Source organism: Cinclus cinclus, chromosome 5 (genome assembly GCF_963662255.1).
Source record: "Cinclus cinclus chromosome 5, bCinCin1.1, whole genome shotgun sequence".
NCBI classification, from domain to species: Eukaryota; Metazoa; Chordata; class Aves; order Passeriformes; family Cinclidae; genus Cinclus; species Cinclus cinclus.
Window position 1 is genome coordinate 27206048 of NC_085050.1, and position 21209 is coordinate 27227256.

At 41.5% G+C, this 21209-nt stretch overlaps 1 protein-coding gene across 2 annotated transcripts in view; it reads right to left on the reverse strand.

Annotated features, from left to right (window-relative positions):
* Positions 1-785: 785 nt before the first annotated feature.
* Positions 786-21209, reverse strand: part of KDR (kinase insert domain receptor) — a 29289-nt gene continuing 8865 nt past the window's right edge. For both annotated transcript variants that reach the window (XM_062493519.1, XM_062493520.1), the window contains exons 11-30: positions 20566-20686; positions 19871-19979; positions 18766-19110; positions 17727-17873; positions 17448-17579; positions 15668-15774; positions 15107-15242; positions 14742-14846; positions 13995-14108; positions 12678-12766; positions 10791-10947; positions 9251-9351; positions 7788-7910; positions 7535-7646; positions 7040-7139; positions 6818-6923; positions 5585-5736; positions 2268-2364; positions 2078-2166; positions 786-990 (exon numbers count right to left, since the gene is read on the reverse strand). In XM_062493519.1, coding sequence (XP_062349503.1) covers positions 786-990; positions 2078-2166; positions 2268-2364; positions 5585-5736; positions 6818-6923; positions 7040-7139; positions 7535-7646; positions 7788-7910; positions 9251-9351; positions 10791-10947; positions 12678-12766; positions 13995-14108; positions 14742-14846; positions 15107-15242; positions 15668-15774; positions 17448-17579; positions 17727-17873; positions 18766-19110; positions 19871-19979; positions 20566-20686 — 2647 coding nt within the window. The remainder of the gene's footprint in view (positions 991-2077; positions 2167-2267; positions 2365-5584; positions 5737-6817; positions 6924-7039; positions 7140-7534; positions 7647-7787; positions 7911-9250; positions 9352-10790; positions 10948-12677; positions 12767-13994; positions 14109-14741; positions 14847-15106; positions 15243-15667; positions 15775-17447; positions 17580-17726; positions 17874-18765; positions 19111-19870; positions 19980-20565; positions 20687-21209) is intronic.

Here is a 21209-nt window from a genome sequence, read left to right on the forward strand (position 1 = left end):
GCAGCAGTTTCAGGCAGCTCAGAGGCAGGTAGGGATCTGGCATGAGTGAGGGTGCTGGGGATGAAAGGGGAGCAGAGCCATCCTCAGAGGGAAGGCACAGCCCTGCTATTTGAGTCCCACTACTTGGCTCAGTGCTCTGCCTTCTTCCTACTAACCAACTTCACTGAGAAAATGCAACTCATGAGGACTTGTACAGCAGCCTTTTTCCTCTGCCAAGGACAGAGACCATCACCCACACCTATATTTAGCCCAGCCTATGTTTAGTCTCAGGCCATCAGAGTGCCAGAGCCTTGAGCTGGAGGTTCCTTTTTTTGTTTGTGAAGGTACAAGCAAGGAATAACTCTGAGAAACAAGAAGCCAGTGTCATGCTGTTTCCTTCCTGGAGTCCAGCCACCAAGGGAAAAACAAACAAAAAAAAAGCCCCACAAAAACAGGGATGTGCCATTATTTCGTACAAGTAGAAATGGTTTAGTTGAACGCCATGATGCTGCCCGCATCAGACAGATGCCCAACATCACCAGGCTCAGCCCCTGCCATGGGGCTGGCACAACCCACACACCATGGCCAGCACTTTGCACCCTCAGCCACCAGCGTCTCTCGAGGAAAGAAGCCCAGCCTGGCATGGTGCAGTTTTGCTGCCAGATGCTTCCACACCGTCTTCAGGAAAAATAAATGTCTTTTCTCAGTCCCATGGATGCCATCTTGCAATACATCAAAAACCTGAATACCACCAGCCCAGGCAATGAAGGCACATCCCAGGGGGAGCTGGAGCTGCCAGCTTCACCCTAGAGTGGCGCGGGGCTCTCGTAGGGGAGCCCGTGAGCGCGGCAGAGCGGGGGCGAAGCCTCCTGGGCACACAAGAGTTCCGTTTCCTCGCTGGAGTAGACGGTGGTGTCCATGTCATCCGAGTGGTATCCTGACTGGTACCCGCTCGTCTGGTTGGAGGCCTCGGACATGACAGACTCATTACTCTTGCTGGGCACCAGCGTGCTGCAAAAAACAATCAGAAACAGGGCTGAGAGTTGTGGAAACTGTCTTCTGGAGGGCAGGTGGGCCATTCTGGATGGCATCTGCTTTCCATCACAGCAATAACCAAAGCAGAAGGCTGTGCTTAAACGTGGCTTCAAGCCTTTTTAAACATGCATTTGATTATAAGGAGAGACCTTTTCATATGGCCTAACTTCACTAATGCATGAAAAAGATGTTTAATTCTATGACGATCCAAGGAGTTAGATGGCAACAGCAGATGAATTGGAGAGAAAGCTTTTAGAGGCTTTACTTCAGCTGTGGTGCAATTGTAACTGCAATATATCTTCATCTACACTGAATTTATCCTGAAAAAATAATTCCTGAGAAGCTCTCAGGGAGCATACGTGAGGTTTCAGCTCTATGAATGCCACCGTGCTTCCTGTGAACTGCACAATGAAACCCCTGTACAATGCTCTGAAAATATCCCCAGGTACATCCTGAAAACTTAAGTGTCAGCTATGAAAGAAAAAGAAAAAGAAAAAGAAAGAGAAAAAGAAAAAGAAAGAGAAAAAGAAAAAGAAAGAGAAAAAGAAAAAGAAAGAGAAAAAGAAAGAGAAAAAGGAAAAGGAAAAGAAAAAGAAAAAGAAAAAGAAAAAGAAAAAGAAAAAGAAAAAGAAAAAGAAAAAGAAAAAGAAAAAGAAAAAGAAAAAGAAAAAGAAAAAGAAAAAGAAAAAGAAAAAGAAAAAGAAAAAGAAAAAGAAAAAGAAAAAGAAAGAAAAAATCCAAGAGCTGCTCATTGGTTCAGACAGGTCCTCATGTGCTCAATTGTGTGCACCAGCTCAGTACCTTTGAGGGGTGGTTGATGCTATTGCAGCTGAGAAATACAAGTCCTTTCTGAGTGCTGACTGAGGCTTCCAAAAGCTGCATTACCCCACCTCTCCTAACACCAAATGCAGATGACCAGTCACACAGGGTACAATTTTGCTTTCTGTTTTTGAAAATACTTTAAAAAAGATTTTGTCTTCCAAATAATTTTACAAACCAATCAGTCTTCTGACATACTGCAGTAAAAGGTCATGTTCAATCCTATGTGCAGCCCAAGCCTTACCTAAAGGATATTTTCACTTGTTTTTCACTCTCTTCCAATGCCTTCAGCTCTTCAGATGCAAGAACCATCCCACTATCTGTCTGGTTTTCCTGCAAAGGTGTTGGAAATGCATTAAATGGAAAAAGATTAAAAACACACACACACAAAAAATATCAACAGAAGGAAAGTATGTATAAACAGACAAACTCACCTCCTGAACAACTTTTACAGTGGTTACCAATGGGACATCTTCAAATGTTTTTACACTCGCGGGGCGGCTTTTTCTCTTGCTACCTTGTCGGTACTGACTGCAAAGAAAACAAAACAAAAAAAAAATTGTGTCCACCATCCACAACTTGGCTGCAAACAGCACAATGATATCAGAATCCTTTTATCTCTCTTCAGAGAAGTTAATCCTTTTGTCAAAACATATTATGCAAACTTCAAAATATCTATTTATTGAAAGGAATGGACAGCCTAGAAAGTGGCATGTTTCTGACCTTTTGCTCCCGACAATATTGATCTCTGAGCAAATTCTAAGAAATGGCTTTGAGAAAACAGCTTCTTTCCTCAGTTACACTGGAGGGCTTCACTTCCTGCAAGCTTTGCTTAGAACTATAATAAACAGAAAAGTCTGGAGCACAGACATGTGCCTCTTCTTTTGGACTGCACTTCTGAGACCCCTGGCTGGACCTAGGACAACAACAGCAGACTCAGCACACTGCTGCCCTTAAGCTGTGGGGATCAGGACAGGGAGTGCTAAATCTCTCTTGAAGGCTCTTCTCCAAAAGAAGCCCTCTGGTTCAGAATGACATCCATATAAAATATTGGACAAAAAAATAAAATTAACTTTCATGGAGATACTAATACGGCAAAGAAAACGGCACCCTCAGCTTTCTGCCTAAGTGAATATGGAATGAAATGGATGGCGTCCCAGTTAAACAGGGCAAATTTATGTCCTTAACAGCTAATGAAGGAAAAGCCATGGAGTTAGTAGAGTAACCTGCATCTACTTGAAGTGCAAAGCTGGGGACTATCAAGAGCATCATTCACCCCTTTTCCCACCTTAGAGTCTAGCTATGGTGCATCCTGCTTATCTCCAATAGACATTTATTTAAATTGGAGGAGATTTTACAAGTTCCTTGAGTAGCCTGCTCAGGTGCTCAATCACACTTAAGAATGCTTTTCAAATATTAAACACAAGTATTTGCTCAAATAAAATTTGTCCTAATGTTGGGGACACAGAACATTTAACACCCTCTTTGGAGCAAATTTTCATATACTGAAAACTGTTCTTATGTTCCCTCTCCATTTACTCTTCCTAAACTTAATAAAACCAGTTCTTTCAAGCTCTCTGCACTGGCCATGTCTTCTGCTCCTCTGCAGTGGTATCTAATCTATTTCCCATCCAACACTTCCAGGACCAAAACCATCAAAGGGACAACCTAGTCCATGCACCCTCCTGGACAGCCTGATGTTGTACAACTAGAAGCTTATCCACAACCTGCCTTCAATGTTTGGAAGTTCCATGTGTGCCTGTATTAAACATCCATACAGGCATAGAACTGCATGGCCAGGGCTACAGTTTTCCAGTGTGGTGAGGGCTGAGAAGCCTCTTGATCTGAGCAACCTCCCAAGTATGGGAGAACTGCCTCTGCTCAGCCCAGACAAGAGCCAGCCTACAAGGGTTGTTGCAGATGCATCAAAATGGATCTTCTCTGCTACCATCCAGGTCAATTATTCTCCCTAAAAATGAAGCTTAGATTATTTTAACTTGATTTGTTCTTGACAAATCCATGCTGGCCATTTGTAGTTTATTTGTTTTTCTGTAGGCATTTACCATTATTTATCTGGACGTTTATTCCAGGATTGTTCCTAGAATTCAAATTAAACTGCAGAATTACACTTTTTCTGTTCTCTCTAAGAGTAGACATTACCTTTACACTAGCTTTTCTGTATCTCACCTGAGTGTTTTTAATGACAATCTTTCAATGTTCAGAAATTGCATATCTATTTCCTAAGCCAAATATAGCAGATGTTAGGAGGTCCTGCTGATTTTAATTTATATCAGCAATCTAAACATTCCTTAATATTCTCTGTGTTTTCCCTGTGCTTGCTACCCTCCTCCATCTTGGATTTAGAGATTATATTTTTTCATAGTTAGTACTTTTGTGAAGATTGAAAAAGTCATCTCTGAACAGATCCATCTTTTCCACTACCTGTATAGCAAGATCCATGCCTACAAAATAATTTTCAGCTATCAGAAAACAAGAATAAAGCCCCTAAGCATGACTTAGCCTTCTCACTTTTCCACTCCGAGCATGGCTGCCACAAATGCTTTCACAATCCTGTCACAATATAAGATGAGAGAAAAGAGATTCAAAGTCTCCTTAAAATGTCAACAGAGTGCTTTTTACTTCTGTTCATAACAGGAAATGGGGACCAAGAAAAGCCATATAGGAAGTATTAAATTGGAAAATAAGCGTGATGTTTTCAGTGCTAAATCATGCTTTTTTGTCTTTTAAACATGCATAGTTTGAACTGCCTCACTAGTGAAACATGGGGTTGAGAGTTCAGCTGCAGGATCGTAAGCTCAACTGAAGTGTGAAATGCATTGTGCCTATGTAGTCTTTTCTAGGACCACAAAAATGTTATTCTGCTCTAACCCAAAGCATTGGGAACTCTATCTGTGGTGGTTATGATAGAAGCAGTGAGGCAGAGGGCTCTGCTTCATGGAAACCACATGAAACCTGCCAACAGAGTCCGTCTCCACCCTGATGGCTGCATCATCTCTTTCTACCCTCCTTCTGAGACTGCATTGAACAATCCAGGGCTCCCAGCATCTCAGTGAATGCACTGCATGAGAAATGCCTTTCTCCCTTACGTCCCATGCCAGAGGTCCTCAAAGGGTCCAACATAAGCCCCTGAAGTGGATTAGTACAAGCTCCTTACTGGAAAGTCACCTCTGCCATGATACCCACCAGCATCTACCATTGTGGATGCCCTACAAGCCCACCAGAAGCAAGCAGTGGACAAAAAAAGGTGACAACACTATTTATGTCATGTTCCTCTTGGCTACCAATACATGAGCTATTTTCCAATGTTTCACTTTAGGAAGAGAAATGCCAGAGAGGTTTTTAATGATAGATCTATCATCATTCTTGGCAGCTGCAACACAAGAGCATGGTGAACACAACTGAATTGGGCAAGTAAAACCTTCTATATGTTCTGGTTCGTAAAAAGCAAACAACAGATTTTTCATGGGTTTTGCTTTTTTGTTTGTTTGTTTTTGAATGAGAATACCAAGTCTTGAAAGGGTAGCAACGTTAAAAATAAATAAGAAAATCACTAACTGGGAAGGTAAGAAACTAGATTTTGCCTACAAAAGCTTTACAAATTCCTTCTTATCCCTATGGAGAAGGTTAAATATGGACCAGGCAGCTGAAGTCTCTTCCTTTCATTTCCCTTCCCCCAGCATGAACAAAACCTTCCCAGAGGCCCCAGTAGGATGTCCACCATATAAAATACCTAATTCCTGCTGTGTTGTCATAATGGAATTTAGGATCACAGACTTCCTCTTCCTCCCTACAGGAAGCAGGTGAAGTTGGGAGAGAGAGACCTGAATCCTCTTCCATATTCAATGATACTGACAAAGGAAGGACAACGTAGTCTTTACCATCCTGTAGAATGCAGTGAAAAAAAACCACAAAAATTAAATAGGCTACAGGGACACACAGACATAAACAGATACATGCACGTACATGGAGAATGCAGCAGCCCAACAATTTGGGTGTTTTATTATACTATGAACAATATACCACCTTTGCAGGAGCAGCTACATTAAAAGAAGGAAAATTAATAAGAACCATTTCCAAGTACTTTTAATTTTTTAAAAACATATTTTTATATTATATACTGTAACATAATGTGTAAACTGGACTTTTGATTGATGTCTTTGAAAAAATAAAAGTATAATTTTTAAATGTCTGTATCACAATGCCACAAAGAAAATGAACCTGATAGTTTAGAAGGGCAGTGTAATTCCCATCATCACTGAGAGGTTAGAAAGGGAGAGTCTGTCTAAGAGGGAGTACACAGCCAAATCCATCCTCCTTCACTCAATGGGCTCACATCTATGGCCCTGGCCTTGCCCACTTCCGTAGTAACTGAAGAGGAAGCCACAAGATGGAGAGCTTGGAAGGGAGGCCCATGTCCCCACCTGGTCACAGTGGACTCTCTGACTGCAATGCCTGCACACAGGCTATGCTTTAATACACTGATTTGCATGGAGCTGCTCACAGGCAATGAACTTCTTGTATCCTTGTTTTCCAGGTCAGCCATTAAAAGCATTGCAGCCCACACCCTCTCATACACTAAGATAACCATCTTTGGCACAGTAAGATCAACAGGAGCTACCTGCTGGAATGCGTCTGCAGCGTGCAGAAAAATCAGCAGCAGAGCAGGGAACTGAGCCCGTGCAAACAACTCCCCAGAAAAGACAGCAGTAGTGTCATTGGAAGCTTTGCTGGCAGGACAGAGTAGCTTTGGTTAGCACAACACAACCTCTGGGATCTTTACACCACAAGTCCCTCTCTGCTAGTCTGAGACCCAACTACTGGTCAGTAATAGGAGCAGCAGAAGAAGCCCAGGCTGCCTGACAGCTCCAGCAGACAGTACCCAACTATGGAATGCTGCGATGGCTGGCAGGACAGGACAGATTCAGCCAGTGGTTTTAGCAACCAGAGAGTACAGTTCACATACCTGACGGACATTGGCTTGCAGTAAGTTCCCCAAGTGCTCCACCAGCTCTGAAAAAGTTGGTCTCTGCTTAGGATCTCCATGCCAGCAATCCAACATTGTTTGGTACCTAGAATGACAAATCCAATTAAAATACCAGCATAAAGCAAACAGCACCTATTGCTTGCTCCTGCATCTGCTAGTACTGCGGGGTAAATGTGGGCAGATGGAAAAACAGTTTCTCACATTTCTGGTGTTGTATAGTCTGGTGCTCTCATTCTTGTTCCTTCTTTCAGTCTTCTGCAAAATTCCTCATCAATTTTCACTCCGGGGTATGGTGATGCACCTAAAATGAAAGCAACAGCAATTTTAATGCATTAGACTCTTAAATTTTGGGATTAATTTCTAAGCAAATAACTTGCTATGGTTGGTGTTAATAAGACAATTTGGTATATTTGGATGGGTAAACAATTTATATTTACATATATTTATGGAAACAGCAACCGACTGAGTAAATGAGGCACATCATCACATACTGAAATTGTATGAAGAAGCATTTCAAGCCTATGTTCCTACATTTGCATTTTAAAGAAAGTTTGAGTATTTTATTTTGATGAAGAAGATACACAGGAATTTTTAATGAAGTAAAAAGAAAATGCTACAGAGGATCCAAGAACACTTTGACTGTTTTTTTCAGACTCTTTTGCTTAGACATGGCTCAGTAAAATAAGAGTGACTCACCTAATGAGAATATTTCCCACAGCAGCACTCCAAAGGACCATACATCACTCTGAATGGTATATACTCTATCAAAAATGGTTTCTGGTGCCATCCATTTTAGGGGTAGTCTGGCCTAAAAGTGTTTTCATAAACAAAATAGTATCACAGTTTAGCAAAACACTGAGTTTCCCAAAATCTCTTTAAGGGGAAAACAAAACAAAAGAAGTCCTGATTTCATATCAATTCTCTATCAAACAGATAATCTGAAACTTACATCTCCTTTCCTGACGTAATCTGGGTCTTTGTAGATGTCTCGAGCCAAGCCAAAATCACAGATTTTGACCACATTATTGTCTGACAAGAGGATATTACGAGCAGCCAGGTCCCTGTGGATGCACTGCAAAAAGAAGTAAACAACTTCATATACTGCCTGTCATCACAGCTCTGTCCACAGGGCTGATCTCTTTCACATATGTGCTCTCCTACCCTCAAAGGCCAGATAATTCTTAAAACCTTTTAAGAAAAAGAAACCTCAGCATCAGCAGTTGCTGATTTTAAGAGCTTTTTTGATGGTCACAACTGATTTGGCTCACTGAGACTTGTGTTCCCAAGTCCAAACATACATCTGTTTATCCACTGTGCAGAGAGCCTTTGAAGTTAGCTAATTAATTATCCTAAGAAGCTGACACAAAACAGGTTCAGATCTGATTGCCTTTAGATTTACTTAGGTTCACTCAAATCTGTGTACTCCACTATTTCTCTGAAAAACACCACTAAAATGCTGACTTGATTCCAACACAAATTAATCTTTACTACAGAGAAAGAAGTCCACACCTCTACCTATGCAAAGCAACAGCTTAGTTAACAACCCAAACACTTCAAAACTCAAGCCTCAATAGCCTGAAGTAAAAAAAATCTCTGAAAGTGGCTACAGATTTGCTTCTACTGTGGATTGAACCTACAGATTCTGGAAGCAGGTATCAATATATCATACACATCCATTGGGATGTATATGAAAGGCAGACAAAAGTATGTCTTAAGAAAAATACTCTGAAGTCTGCTCTTGAAGAGCTGGCACTCAAGAGCAGTGCTGTTCTAATAATGCTTCTATTTTTCCCCCTGTTTCTAAGCAGTTTTTGTTTCTATACAGCTGCAGGCAATTCCTCACTCTTGCTGGAATTGCCATCTTTTGAAACGTGTGCTCTACATATTTAGGCTTAAACCACAGGAAAATACTTCTAAAAAGCCAAAATGAGGGTGAGGTGCTGTTGACTGCCAGGGTGTCCTCAGCAAGAGATTCTCCAAGGAGTCACCCAGGAAGTTTCATAGCTGAATACTGTCTCTCCGCACACTGCCCTTCCAATCCCAGCACACAAGGTACAAGCAGCCTTCTCAGAACAAAATCCTTTACTCTTGTTCAGCTCCTGTTACCAGGGATTTGTCCCTAATTCCTATAATTGTCCTTATAAGTCAGCTCCCCTCCTCCAATCACCCAACCATTTTTCTATGAACTGATGGCCCATAAACCTTATACAGATCACTAACATTTGTGTCAATAAATGCACGGGCTGTTTCACTCTGTAGTACTAATGATCTGGGTATGTCTCAGAGCAAAAACAAAATGTTGCAGACGACTGCCAGTCCAAAGATGAACATACTGTTTCCTTCTATAGACCTACAGCATTACTTCCTGCAGTCAAATAAATAACATGCCACTCTTCCTGAGAAGTTCCTTACTTTGCGTGAAGCCAAGAACTCCATTCCCCTCGCCACCTGGAAGCTATAACAGATGAGGTCCTCCATGGTCAAAGGGTTCTTGCAAAGGTCTTCAGGACCAGCTGCAAAGAATCAGATGACAGTCAAACATGCCCTTTGTCACTGATTTCCCCAATAACTGCTTACTAGGTAAAAGCCCATCCAAACCTTACGCCACACAGGACTGGAAGAGCAAATCAAGCACTTTTTTTAACTATATAATTTTCACTAAAAACCCATTTTGCATCAAACTAGTGTTGTGCAAAACAAACTTTGAGATGACGGGTTATACACTAGGTGTCCTTGCTTATTTCCAGAGGAAAGATTTGTGAAACAATCCCAAAAGAAAAACAACCAAAACTCACCTCACAAGTTCCTAGGACAGTAAATCTTTCTGTGGTTTCAGCAGATGAATTTAGAAAAGAGGGGGAGGCCCCACCTAGTCTTTATGACTAGGAAAGAATACGCCATAGGGAGAAAGACTGATTTGGTGAAAAGCCCACTGCTTTAATGTAGAAGAACCTTAACCTCATAATCTAGTGACCTGGAGGAATAATGTACTCAAATATGCAAAGATACCCAGGCATTTAGTTCCTGCTGAAATAAGTAACTCTGTGACTTTGCTCAGCTTTTGATTTTAGGCAGACATCTACCAAGAATTACAACACTGGTGGCTAAAACCTTCACCATAAGGGCTGCTTCAGGTCTATATACTTTTTGTAACATCCCAGCTCAAAGGGTCGATGTTTACACCATGGAGTACTGGAAAGGGACCAAGATGGTGTGGAAATGCATGAAGTACATGTGTGACATTACCTATTAGATTGCATTGAAACTGCAAGATCAGTTCACATATCTACATTTTCTTTGCCATAAATGACAGTAGTAGAGGTACAGGCAGTAGAGCTATGGCTTTCCTCCCAACTAGTCTGATCCCACCCCTAGGTGAAATTAGCGGCCTCTGAAATGGCAGCACTGAGCATTTTGTGCTGCATCTGCCAAAGGAAAACATGGCAAATGCATCAGTGAAACCACTGCAGAGGATATGTGCATCCCGGGGAGGCTTTGAATAAGTGGATAATTCAGGCTTCCTGTTCCTGACAGACCACCTGGGCAGGGGGAAGGCAAAGCAAGCTCTCTGCTAATAAGCAGTGAATAAAAAAAATAGCATTTCACAGTATTTAGCTTCTGGGTAAACGTTAAGGAAATTCAGTTAGCATGCTCGTGCATCCCTCTCTGCATTGCCTTTGGAGTTTGTACTCTGTGGTTTTCCCAAAAATATTGGGATGTTAAACAGACACACCTGGAAAAGCTTCACACTAAAAACAGACCCTTTTCATACAGGACATTATCTGGGATTGGGCTGTTCTAGATAATCCACAGCTCAGGAACTTTGGTCATCCAGAGAATACCCCACACACAGTTTTGAGGGAGCTTTGGAAATCACACAGTCCCCAATGTCCCTCATCAGCCCCACCAGTGACAGACACATGCTCCAACACCAGAAGAAGATGTATCCTACCATCCTCCTCTTCCACGTCACTTAGGGACCGCTCCTCCACAAAGCCAGAGCTTGCTGAGCTCTGGCTGCTTGTGATGCTGTCCAGCCGTCGCTTCAGGTCAGAAGAGACATCACCAACGTAGTTCTCTTTCCCCTGACGAAATCTGGCACATTTGGTCTAGAAATATGAGGGGAGGGTGAGAAACTTTTATCAGAAGCTGAAAGCATGCCAGAAGCTTCTACCAGAGAAGCAGTGATGCTCCCTATGGTTTGTGCTGAGGTCACTGGGGAAGGCAGGGAGAGCAGCCCAGTGAAGGCATGGTCAGCTGCTCTGCTCCAAGCCAGCTCTGCCTGGGGCACCTGGCTGGTGCACTGACAATACCAGCAAAACCACAGCCATGCAGGCTCACCAGCTGGAGCACCCTCTGCCACTCCACAGCACAACTTTCTCCTGCTTTCCCAGCCTCCCAGCCAAACCCCAGCAACACCACCACATGCTAAATGGGGACTAAATGCACACTGAGGAGCTGGTGTCCTCAGCCCCTGGTGCTCCCCACTGTAAAACACACATGGATGGAAGCTGCCAAACCCTCTCGTACACTCCAGCCTCTCTTCTATGGCTTTACCTCCTGCTGTTGCAAAGACCCTGCTGCTAAATCTCTGCCTTGGCCAAAAACCCTAACAGCCATCAAAATCCGACTTATTTCCTTCTTCCCCTAAGCCACTGCATGCCTCTAGGGAGGAATCCAGCCCCACAGGAGTCCTCCAAAACACTTCTATTTTCTCCTGCTTTGTTTTGGTGATTTTTTTCCCTGGCAGGGCTTTTTTTTTTAACACTGCCAAATACTATTCCCACTGCTTATGTAAGCAAGGGTCAGCACTCTCATGAAACCCTGTCTCTTCCTTCAAGGCCTCTCAGACATTTGTTTATCTTTTTACCTCACAAGAAGATGCAGTGAGTTGCCTTTGCCAATATAAAGTAGTAAACAATGTCTCCAAGTATAAAGAAAAATAAGCCCCTAGAGCACCAATAGGGAGTGGGAAGAAGCTCTGTTCTAAACACAGAAATTGCAGGAAGATTCAAGTCTACCAACATGGCAGAGTACACCCCAGGGGCCTCCCTCTTGGCTGTGGGTGGAAAAGGGTGGGGTCCCCAGGGTGACCCCGAGCCCTAAATACACACAGCCAAGCTCTTCATACAGCAATCTGACCCCCAGAGCGCATGGATCCTCCAGACGGATGCTCTCCAGAAACAAGACTCCTATCAGAGCTGCCCAGAAATGAGTTTGAAAATGCTGGCCTCCATCTTTCCACTTCTTTCAAACCAGGGTGCAGAAAGGGTGCTGTGATGGAGGTCCTTTATGCAAAGGACTCAGGAGGTGGAAAGCTGAATGTAAACTCATGAGCTACATCAATTATACAAAACTATTAACAGCAGAAGAAACGTATAGCCTCGTTCACCAATGAGCCAAGGGGACAGCAGAACATATCATCATGTGACAGCAGATGCCTATGGATATCTGATGGATATATGCACTAAGCAAGGAGTGCAGTTATTTAAGGTGGTCTGGAGCTTAACTAAGAAAGGAAAAAATTCAGGCTGATAATCAGAAAAAACTTCCTGAAAGATACAGCCAAGTGTAGAATAGTCTGCCAAAGGAAATAGTGGAAGCCCAGTTCCTTTGCACATTTTAAGCTAACAATAACAAAACAGCTACATTGCAGGGGCCAGGGGAAAGACTAAATGACCTCTGATGTCTTTGCCATCTCTCATTCCCATGAGAAGTACTAAGACATTCAGTGTCCCCAGGGACTGCCGCTTCAGTCTGCACTAGAAAAAGAAATGTTGTGTGTGGAAAAAAAAAAAAACCACCAAACACCATTCTTCTGTTAACCTTGACTCCTTACCTTGTACGGGACAAATTCACTCCTCTTGCTCCGTAGGTAAGCTGACAGATTTCCGAATTTGCAATATTCCACAATCACCATGAGTGGGCCTGTACAACACATAAAGCAAAAATTCATTAGACCATTGGATATATCCCACCTTATCTGTATGTAGAAATACATACAGTTCAAAGAGCATTCCAGTAGCCAAAGGCTTTTAAAAATATCAGTAATAAAAAGCACTGAAATTATTCATTTTTCTGCTGTTTAAAGGAAGAAAACAAAGCACATAATTTTGAAAATCATGGGCCTTACTTCATATGTCAAAAAGTATAGTGGTGTGCTTATATTTGAAATACCAATAACAGCCAAATTAATTGACATTGTAAGGATGCAACATAAATATTTGAAAGAACTTCAGTGCAATTAAACCCTGCAATAAAATACACATGTGATTATCCACGCATTTTTCTACAGGTGATTAAAGTTCTAAAACTTTAAAACATGAAACTTGGTTTCAGACATAGATGACTTAATGTACAATCTAAATATGGTATTTCATGTTCAAATTTACTTCATACAGGCATATGCTAGAGTGATAAGTTTTCATCCTAGGTTCCACATACTGGCCATCTCTATTTTATTATGGAATAAACAAGGAAATAAATATTTATGGATTGTGTTTCCTTCAACTACTGACTTTTGTCATGGAACTTTACAAATTAAATTTTCATCCCACAGTAAGCCAACAAGTCAGCTTCCCTGAAAAATTATTACTGAGTTACTTTACATTGAATTTCTTCCAAATTAGTTTGTAGTACTGGATTGCTAAACAAAACATCTGTCCCTGATTACAAAGTGAAAGAGGTTCATCCACACAGAGCTGGACTCCAAATGGCAATCTCCCCTCCTACACACCCATGCACAGGCACCAACAGTCCATCCAAAGACAGAGAGGGGAAGTCCCAACTTGTTGTCACCCTGTAGCTGGTGACAAAAGTAAGAGTAACGTGTTAAATCTGGTATTAGACTCAGCTCAGAAGTCTGTTACACATAGGCTGTTCACTATAAAGGTGGATCTCAAGTACAGAAAAGCAAAGTAATAGAACAACTAAGGAATGGAGCTGCAAGGCCCTTATTCCACCCTTACTTCACCTTTATTCCACCACTGGACCTGCTCACTCTTATCAGATTTTTGTGTGTGTGTGCATGTGTGTGCGTGTCTGTTACAAAAAACGACTCTTCCCAATTCTTAATTTTGAATTTCAGTTGTCTGTGCAGTAGAAATGGAAGCAATAAGGTTTTCATTAGCACCTTCTCACCCACTAAGTTACTCACCTCCCGGCTTTGTGCAGGCTCCAAGTAAATTGACAACATTGAGATGATGGCCAATATGAATGAGTATCTTCAGCTCTGACATAAGTGCTCTGTGCTCACTATGGGTTGCCCCTTCTGCAGAGGTAAAGCAACACAGGGTCAGGAGCATTACAGACAAAAAGGTTTTGCCTTTCTCCCCATTCTCTTCTGGTATGTATCCAGCCCATCAAGTGAGGAGCCTTTTTGGCTGGTAGGCTGTGTCAGCTGTGCCAGTAAAGCGCAGGGTGGAATACAGCCCCCAGCTGCTGCAGCCTCATTTTGCTGCCCCATTATGTCTTTAGGAACAATGTGTCTGGGAACCACACATTTCAACTTTCCTGTGGCAAATGTGAGGCAGTATAATATGATTTAAAGTGAGGAGAAAGCTATTCTAAACTGCAACTCAGTTTGGAGCGTGCCTAAGCCATTGTTTTGAGACTTGCAGAAAGCTTCCAATGAGGATGCATAAGGCAAAAATGGACACATGCAAATTGATTGCAGGAGCAACTTTACAGTCTGAACCTAAGCAGAATTATAAAGCAGTGGCTAGGAAATCACAGCTGCATTGCTCCAGTTGTCAATGAAGGAAAGGCATGTACTTTCTCTCATCATTGCTTCATGATAACAGCCATTAAGTCAAACTTTTACAACAATGGGTACAATGGTTATAGTGTTGACAAATATCCCTGTATTGTATATTCATGTTGAAGTTCTAGCCATTATTTTTACCTTTCAGCATTTTCACTGCCACTGTTTTGCAGGTAGAAGTTTTGTCAATCCCAAATGCATCTGCTTCTATGACCTGGCCAAAAGCTCCACGTCCAAGAGGTTTACCTTGAAGTGAGAACACAAACACGTGCTTGGCACAGCATGCAAAAGTTGTAGAATAAATAAGCTACTCCAAATTGAGTTCATGAAGCAGAAATTAACAGAGGACTTAAAATGCAGACAGGATGTATCATATCCCATGGGAACAGAGAGCCCACCCAGGGGTCATGCAGCAGAGCAGTCCCGTGGTGAGCCAGGATCTGAAGCACTCTCCAGCATAGAGCTGGCTGCAGTATCACTAAATGGCTCATGCAATGAAAGCTCACCTAGCTTCAGCCGGTCTCTGGGAAACTCCCATTTGCTGGCATCATATGGGAGCCGCTCACAGTGCTCATCTATAGGGACTTCATCTGGATCCATGATGATTGACAAGTAGCCAGTCTTCATGTCCCCTCCATTGGCCTGGAAAATTGTATTAGTTGCAGTTGCACAGTTTTTTTGCTGGCAATGTGCAGGCAAAATGCCATTTTCTCACTTCAGAGAATTTCATTAGTTCCCAGAAATGCCAGGCTACCATTTTGCTACACTGTGTCATCATGAGTGTGGTCATTGTTAATTACTTGCACTTTTTTTTTCTCTCTCTCTCTCTTTTTTTTTTTTAATAAACAGAACCAAAGGAAGCATTTTTTCCCTTGCAAGAGCCTGTTCAATTAAAAACAAATTTCTGCACCCCTGGTTCCAGGCAAGAATGTTATGGCATGGAGAGAAAAAAATGTGTCTGTTGATTTAAGAACAATGGAAAGAAGCAACACAAAAGGCCCCAAGTCAGCTCTCATTTGTCATGCAAGACCAGTGCTGATAGGACAGTATGAGAATTTTTTCATTACCCGCTTAACGGTCCGGAGGATGATTACAAGAAGCAACCAGAAGAACATGGCAATCACTGCAGTGCCAACGAGGATAATGAGCTCCAGATTTGTTTTCTCTTCAGCGCCTGGGAAGAAATAAATGAATATTTGAGTGATAGTTGGAAGCATATTTGTTTTGTTCATTCATTAAAGTAAAGAATAGAAGTCCTTGTTCTGAAGGTTCGTTTTAAAGTGCAACATGGAGCAAGGAAACGAAAGCAAAACAAAACAAAAAGCTTGGGGGTTTATGCTGGAATATTACAGTTTCATGCTGTTTTATACACCATCCCATCTCTCAGCATCAACTTTGTTCCAAGGACAGTGTCTGGACCTTTGGTAAATATAAAAAAGTAAAACACAAATTTTGGAAATAAATAATTGTTTTAGAATACCGAAAACTAATTACTCTTTCTTTAGAAATCGGAAAAACACCCCCATCATATAGAAAATAAAGAGCTGTGAGAATGACCTAGAGAACAATCTCTCTCTTGTCTCTTGACATCATTCAGCTGGGGCATGAAAAATGTGGTTCTACAAGAACACATGATAATAAGGTCTTATTTGCAATGTTCCCCTTCCCGTAAAATAGTGGCCATCAGATACCATTTGAACACCTTCTGGTGCACAGACACAGCTCTCTTCTTCAGCCCCTGTTTGCCATATCACACTCCTGTATTTCATCCCTTGCACCACAGAGATTGTCCTACACAGCAGCACACTCTATTGCATGATCCCCATGAGCTGCACTATAAATATCTTGGAGTGAAATAGTATGTCCTACACAGATTTCAGACTTCTACAGACACGTCCCGACCATATTTACCACATCAGCTGAAATCTACATCGATGCCATCTGCAGATAATTTCCACCCTATGTAAACATTTTTGCCTGACATCTAAATACCCTAAAAGGACCGATAAGAATAACATGATATTGGTTTAATTACCTTAATGCCATGGATCAGACAACCACACTGACTTTAAAGACAGATATTTGTGAAGGGCTCAGTGACTAAAGTATGAAAATGTACTAATATCAAGAGCAAGGAGCTTTTAGTTTAAGGCTTCTTGCTGCCACTCTTAGTGGAAAGTCCATCATGGTCGCAGCTACCCACACTGCAGACTAACCTCTTGCTATCATTTATTGCTTGCCATTGCAACCTGTATTTTGATGTGCCATAATAAGACTGGAACAAGTGAGAGATGGGTCTCACAAATGCTGCTTTCAGAGTGTGGCAGACCAAGGCTGGAGTCCTCCAACTCAAAATCACTCCCTGTTTCACTGAAATTGGACAGCAATCACAATAGACTGCAAAAAGTCTTCACTATGTTTTGTTTAGATGCTGTGAAAGCAATGACATAATTTAAAAAGGTACTAGGTACTTAGCTAAAAAATATAGTATGATAATTGTGTTACCTAGACAACAGAGATGCCCCAGGATATCTGCACGTTTACATAGCTCTCTTGTATGGGTTTGCACATAACGAAGATTGGCAGAGTTTTCTTTCCAACCACAAGTAAGATAGATCCAGTTTTTGTTGGAAAGCTCTAAGCAGCATAGTGGAGAAGAAAGCATCAACCTTAACAGCTGGGGTATGATAGCTATGATAGCACCCAGTTTGAGCCTGATAGGAATGGTCAGGACTTTTCACAAATTTCATAGTATATTTTCAGATCTCCCATCAGGATACCTGGTAGATTTTCCTTCTACTTATTCTGAAGATTTCATGCACAATCTGGAAAGAAGCTAACACCAACCTTCCACTGAAAAAAAAGCCACTGCTTTGCTGCATCCAAGGGCATTGCATGCAAGGCAGGTGTACAGCCCTCCATCTTCTTTCCTCACTCGACGGATGGTTAGTGTTTTGTTCCTGTCTTTCAAAACAATACCTGGGAAAAAAATTACGACTCTTAGTTTTGCTATTTTTATGCCACTTTTTGTTAAGAATTCAGAATGAAATTTTTCATGGTAAAAATCAGCAGGCAGTCCCTTGAAAGAAAGCCTTTTAATGATAATAGCAAATGAGCAATCCTCACCTGAATCTTCCACAAGTGTCTCGTTATTTTTAAACCACATAATGCTTGGAGGAGGAATGCCATTCACTGCACATGACACTTCTATAGTTTCACCAATATTTGTTGTTTGATTTTCCAGATTTCCAACAAGTGTGGGTGCCATGGGCTCTGTTGGTTTGAAAACACAGTAAAATTACTGATTATAAAGAAAAAGATCTTTTTTTTTTTCAGTAGTAGCGGTTCATGTCCCAGTAACAAAGTCTCCAAGAGCCACAGTGTTCATGTTAAGATTATAGTTCAACTTCTACATGACACGGAAAACTTGTAATAGCCAAGAAAATGTCAAGAGTATTGAAATAACCTACTTTGGCTGATTTAATTTGTAACTGCTCAGGCTGCTCAGGGAAGAGGGAGTAACTGAGAAATTGCTTCCCTCGATTTCTGCGTCCAGGGTCCTTATGAGGGGTTTGACACTTTTGGTCCATTAGATGTCTATTCAAGATAGTCCATGAACATGCATAAGTGTTTTCCTGAATCTGCCTAATCAACCTAGACATCTAGGTCCCAAAGCAAAGTCATCACTATTTGTGTGAAAAGGTAACTGATTATCAGCTTACATTGCTTGTGCCTGAATACCAGCATCACTTATGGCAGTTGTAAATTATAGGCACTACTCCAAACTCGAGAGCCAGTCACACAAAGCAACAGCATTAATGCTGTGAATACACACATGCATATACAGCTACAGAGAAAAATGTGTTCTGAAAAGTAAAGTTGAAAAGTTACTGAACTAAACACATTACTTCAGCAGAAGCCAAACACATCTCTTTGCACATTACAGTGGCTCTGTCAGTGTTCCCTCACTGGTATTAATGAAACAGTCCCTGCTGCCTGGACAAGCCCCAGAAGTGTGTGTTACAACAACTGGTTTAAATCTATTTAACAAACTGAGTGCACCATTAACCAAACACATGCAAAGCCTAACATACCAAAAACTGCCACTACTGCAATTGTTTTCATACACAACCACTCATTTTGCTTCAGAGCAAGAGATCTGTACCTTGAACAGTGAGGTGCTTCACCAGGCAGTGCTGTGTTTTAGACTTTTTGTCCTGAGCAATGCAAACATAGTCCCCTCCATCTTGGAGGGAGATGTTGCGAAGGATGAGCTCTAAGGTGACATTTTCACCATTGGTATTTGAAACTGTCTCATTCAGCTTCTGGAGAGCGTTGAGGTTCTTGCAAACAGGCATGGGCAGCCCTCCAAAGGGAGTCTGCGAAACATGAGCACTGAGTTTGTACCATGACAGCTTCTCAAAGGTGAATTTGTCTGCTGTGCATCGTAAGGACATGTTATCCTTCTCTGTCAGTTGATTCTGAGGCTGGAGATTAATTTCAAGACCCCCTGCAAGTTAAAATAGTAACAGAAATTCCTATTTGATTGTGCATTTTGTGGCTAACATTAACCTGAAAGAGTCATTTTGGAAACACAGATTTTATCATCCTACCTGGTTGCTAATAAAGAAAAGAAGCACTGAAAGAGATCATTAAAATCAGCCAGTCAACTAATCAATTATCTAAGGAATACAATCTCATTAAAAGCAATACAATTCAAATGGATCAAATGAAGGACTGTGTAATGAATACAGTTACGTTTCCTGTAGAAACTTACAGCAACCCAAGACGATTCTCAGCACTATCTTAGAGTCCATTTTTAGATTTGGATTGAAATAAAATTTGGGCATGTGAATATGGGGACTGATTGTTAAGGAGACAGAAGCCCTTTGCCACTGGTTTTGAACACTTTTGCCTTAGTTCTTACAGTACATCTTTTCACATTCTGTGACAGTACCGTTATTTCTCTGTTGCTCTTTTAAGTGACTGCAAAAGCTCAACAGTACTCACTCTTGGGCCAACAGTACCCATCTTGAATCACTTTCACTGGCCTGCCACTCCACTGATGCAAGTAGAGCTAATCACTTGGCTGAAATTAGTAGCAACTTTAAAGACTGCCTAAAGAAAACCTTAAGTAAACCTAAAATTTGAAAGAATTAAAGGATTTCCTAAAGGGCAGGAATCAGGTAACATCACTGAAGTGCCTTTCATTAGCAAACAGACAAAATTACATTAATTTAACATGGCTGTCCTTGGCAGGGTGCACTTACTGGTCACATGGAAGGAGATCACTCTCTCACTTGACCCAGCCTTGTTTGTAGCCATACATCTGTACAAAGCAGACACATTCGCTGCTTGAATCACGAGGGTGCTCACAGTCTACAAAAGAACAATCAAGCAATTTCATACCATATCAGTGCTAAAGTAATGCCCAACCACCTCAACAGCTCAGCAAAGGGCTCTGCAGATATCTGCACAACCAAAAATCCCTCCAAAGCGCAAATCCATGGCATGGCAGAACCAGTCTCCTTCTGAAGTTTACATTTTGTCCTTCAGTGTGTAAAAATCAGGTAAAAGGAAATGGGAGGAAGCAGAAGGTGGACTTTGGTATAAGTGTTAAAAAATGCTGCACCCACAATTTTTTCTGCCTTTCAGTCTCTCCAACTTCCATTACAATTAATCGGTAATAATAACTCATCTAACTTTAGACCACTAAAAGGTAGTTACTGAAATCTAAGTCAGTTATATTCCTCAGAGGAGATTCACTTTGGATGAGTGCTCAAAGGACCTACGAGTGTGTATTTCTACCTCTTGGCTTCAGCAGGAGCTTGCCTACCTAGCTGAGAGCAGATCCCCAGGTTTAACAACAGGTGAAGAGTCTCATCTCTAGTGATGCATTTCCAGACATGTGGACTGCTGAACAGGGTTAATCATCCCCGGGCAAGAGAAAAGAAAATGTGCTCACCTTTGTTTTCCCAGCAATAGTAACGACTCGGTGCTTAATTTCAACCTGATTCCCACCCTTTCTCTCTGAGATCACTTTCCATTTCTTGCATGCATATGGATTAGCTCCTGAGCGAACTTTCCTGAAATATAAGTAGAGACTTAAGCATTAGATAAGAGAAATTTTGCCCTTCAAGAGAGGTATTTTGGGTTCTCCTTATAATAGGCAGATCTTTGTAAGTCAGATGCATCCCTGGCCACAGTTTGCATCTATGAGGGAAGCATATGCTTCTGGAATATTTCTATTAAATTTCACCCTATAACCTCCTGAGACCTTAATGCTCTTTAAAATAAAGGACCCCCAAGCCTAAAGGTGAATTTCCCAATTAATCTGCCTGTGTCAGCTTAGTTGGGATGGTTGGAGAAAAGCAGCTATTCTGGGAAACAAACCTCCATTCATAAATGGATGATTCAAGTTGATTTAGTTCAAAGGAAGACAGAGAGACATAAAAATCGCTGAACTCCCTACAAGAATTTCTTGAGGACAGTAGCCATTGTGTAGGAAGCAACCAGGCACCAAAGGAAGAAACTAGTGGGATCATTTTAAAAACAACAACAGGAAAGAAGAATGCCTTTTTTTTTTTTTTTTTTACTCTGGCCTTTTTT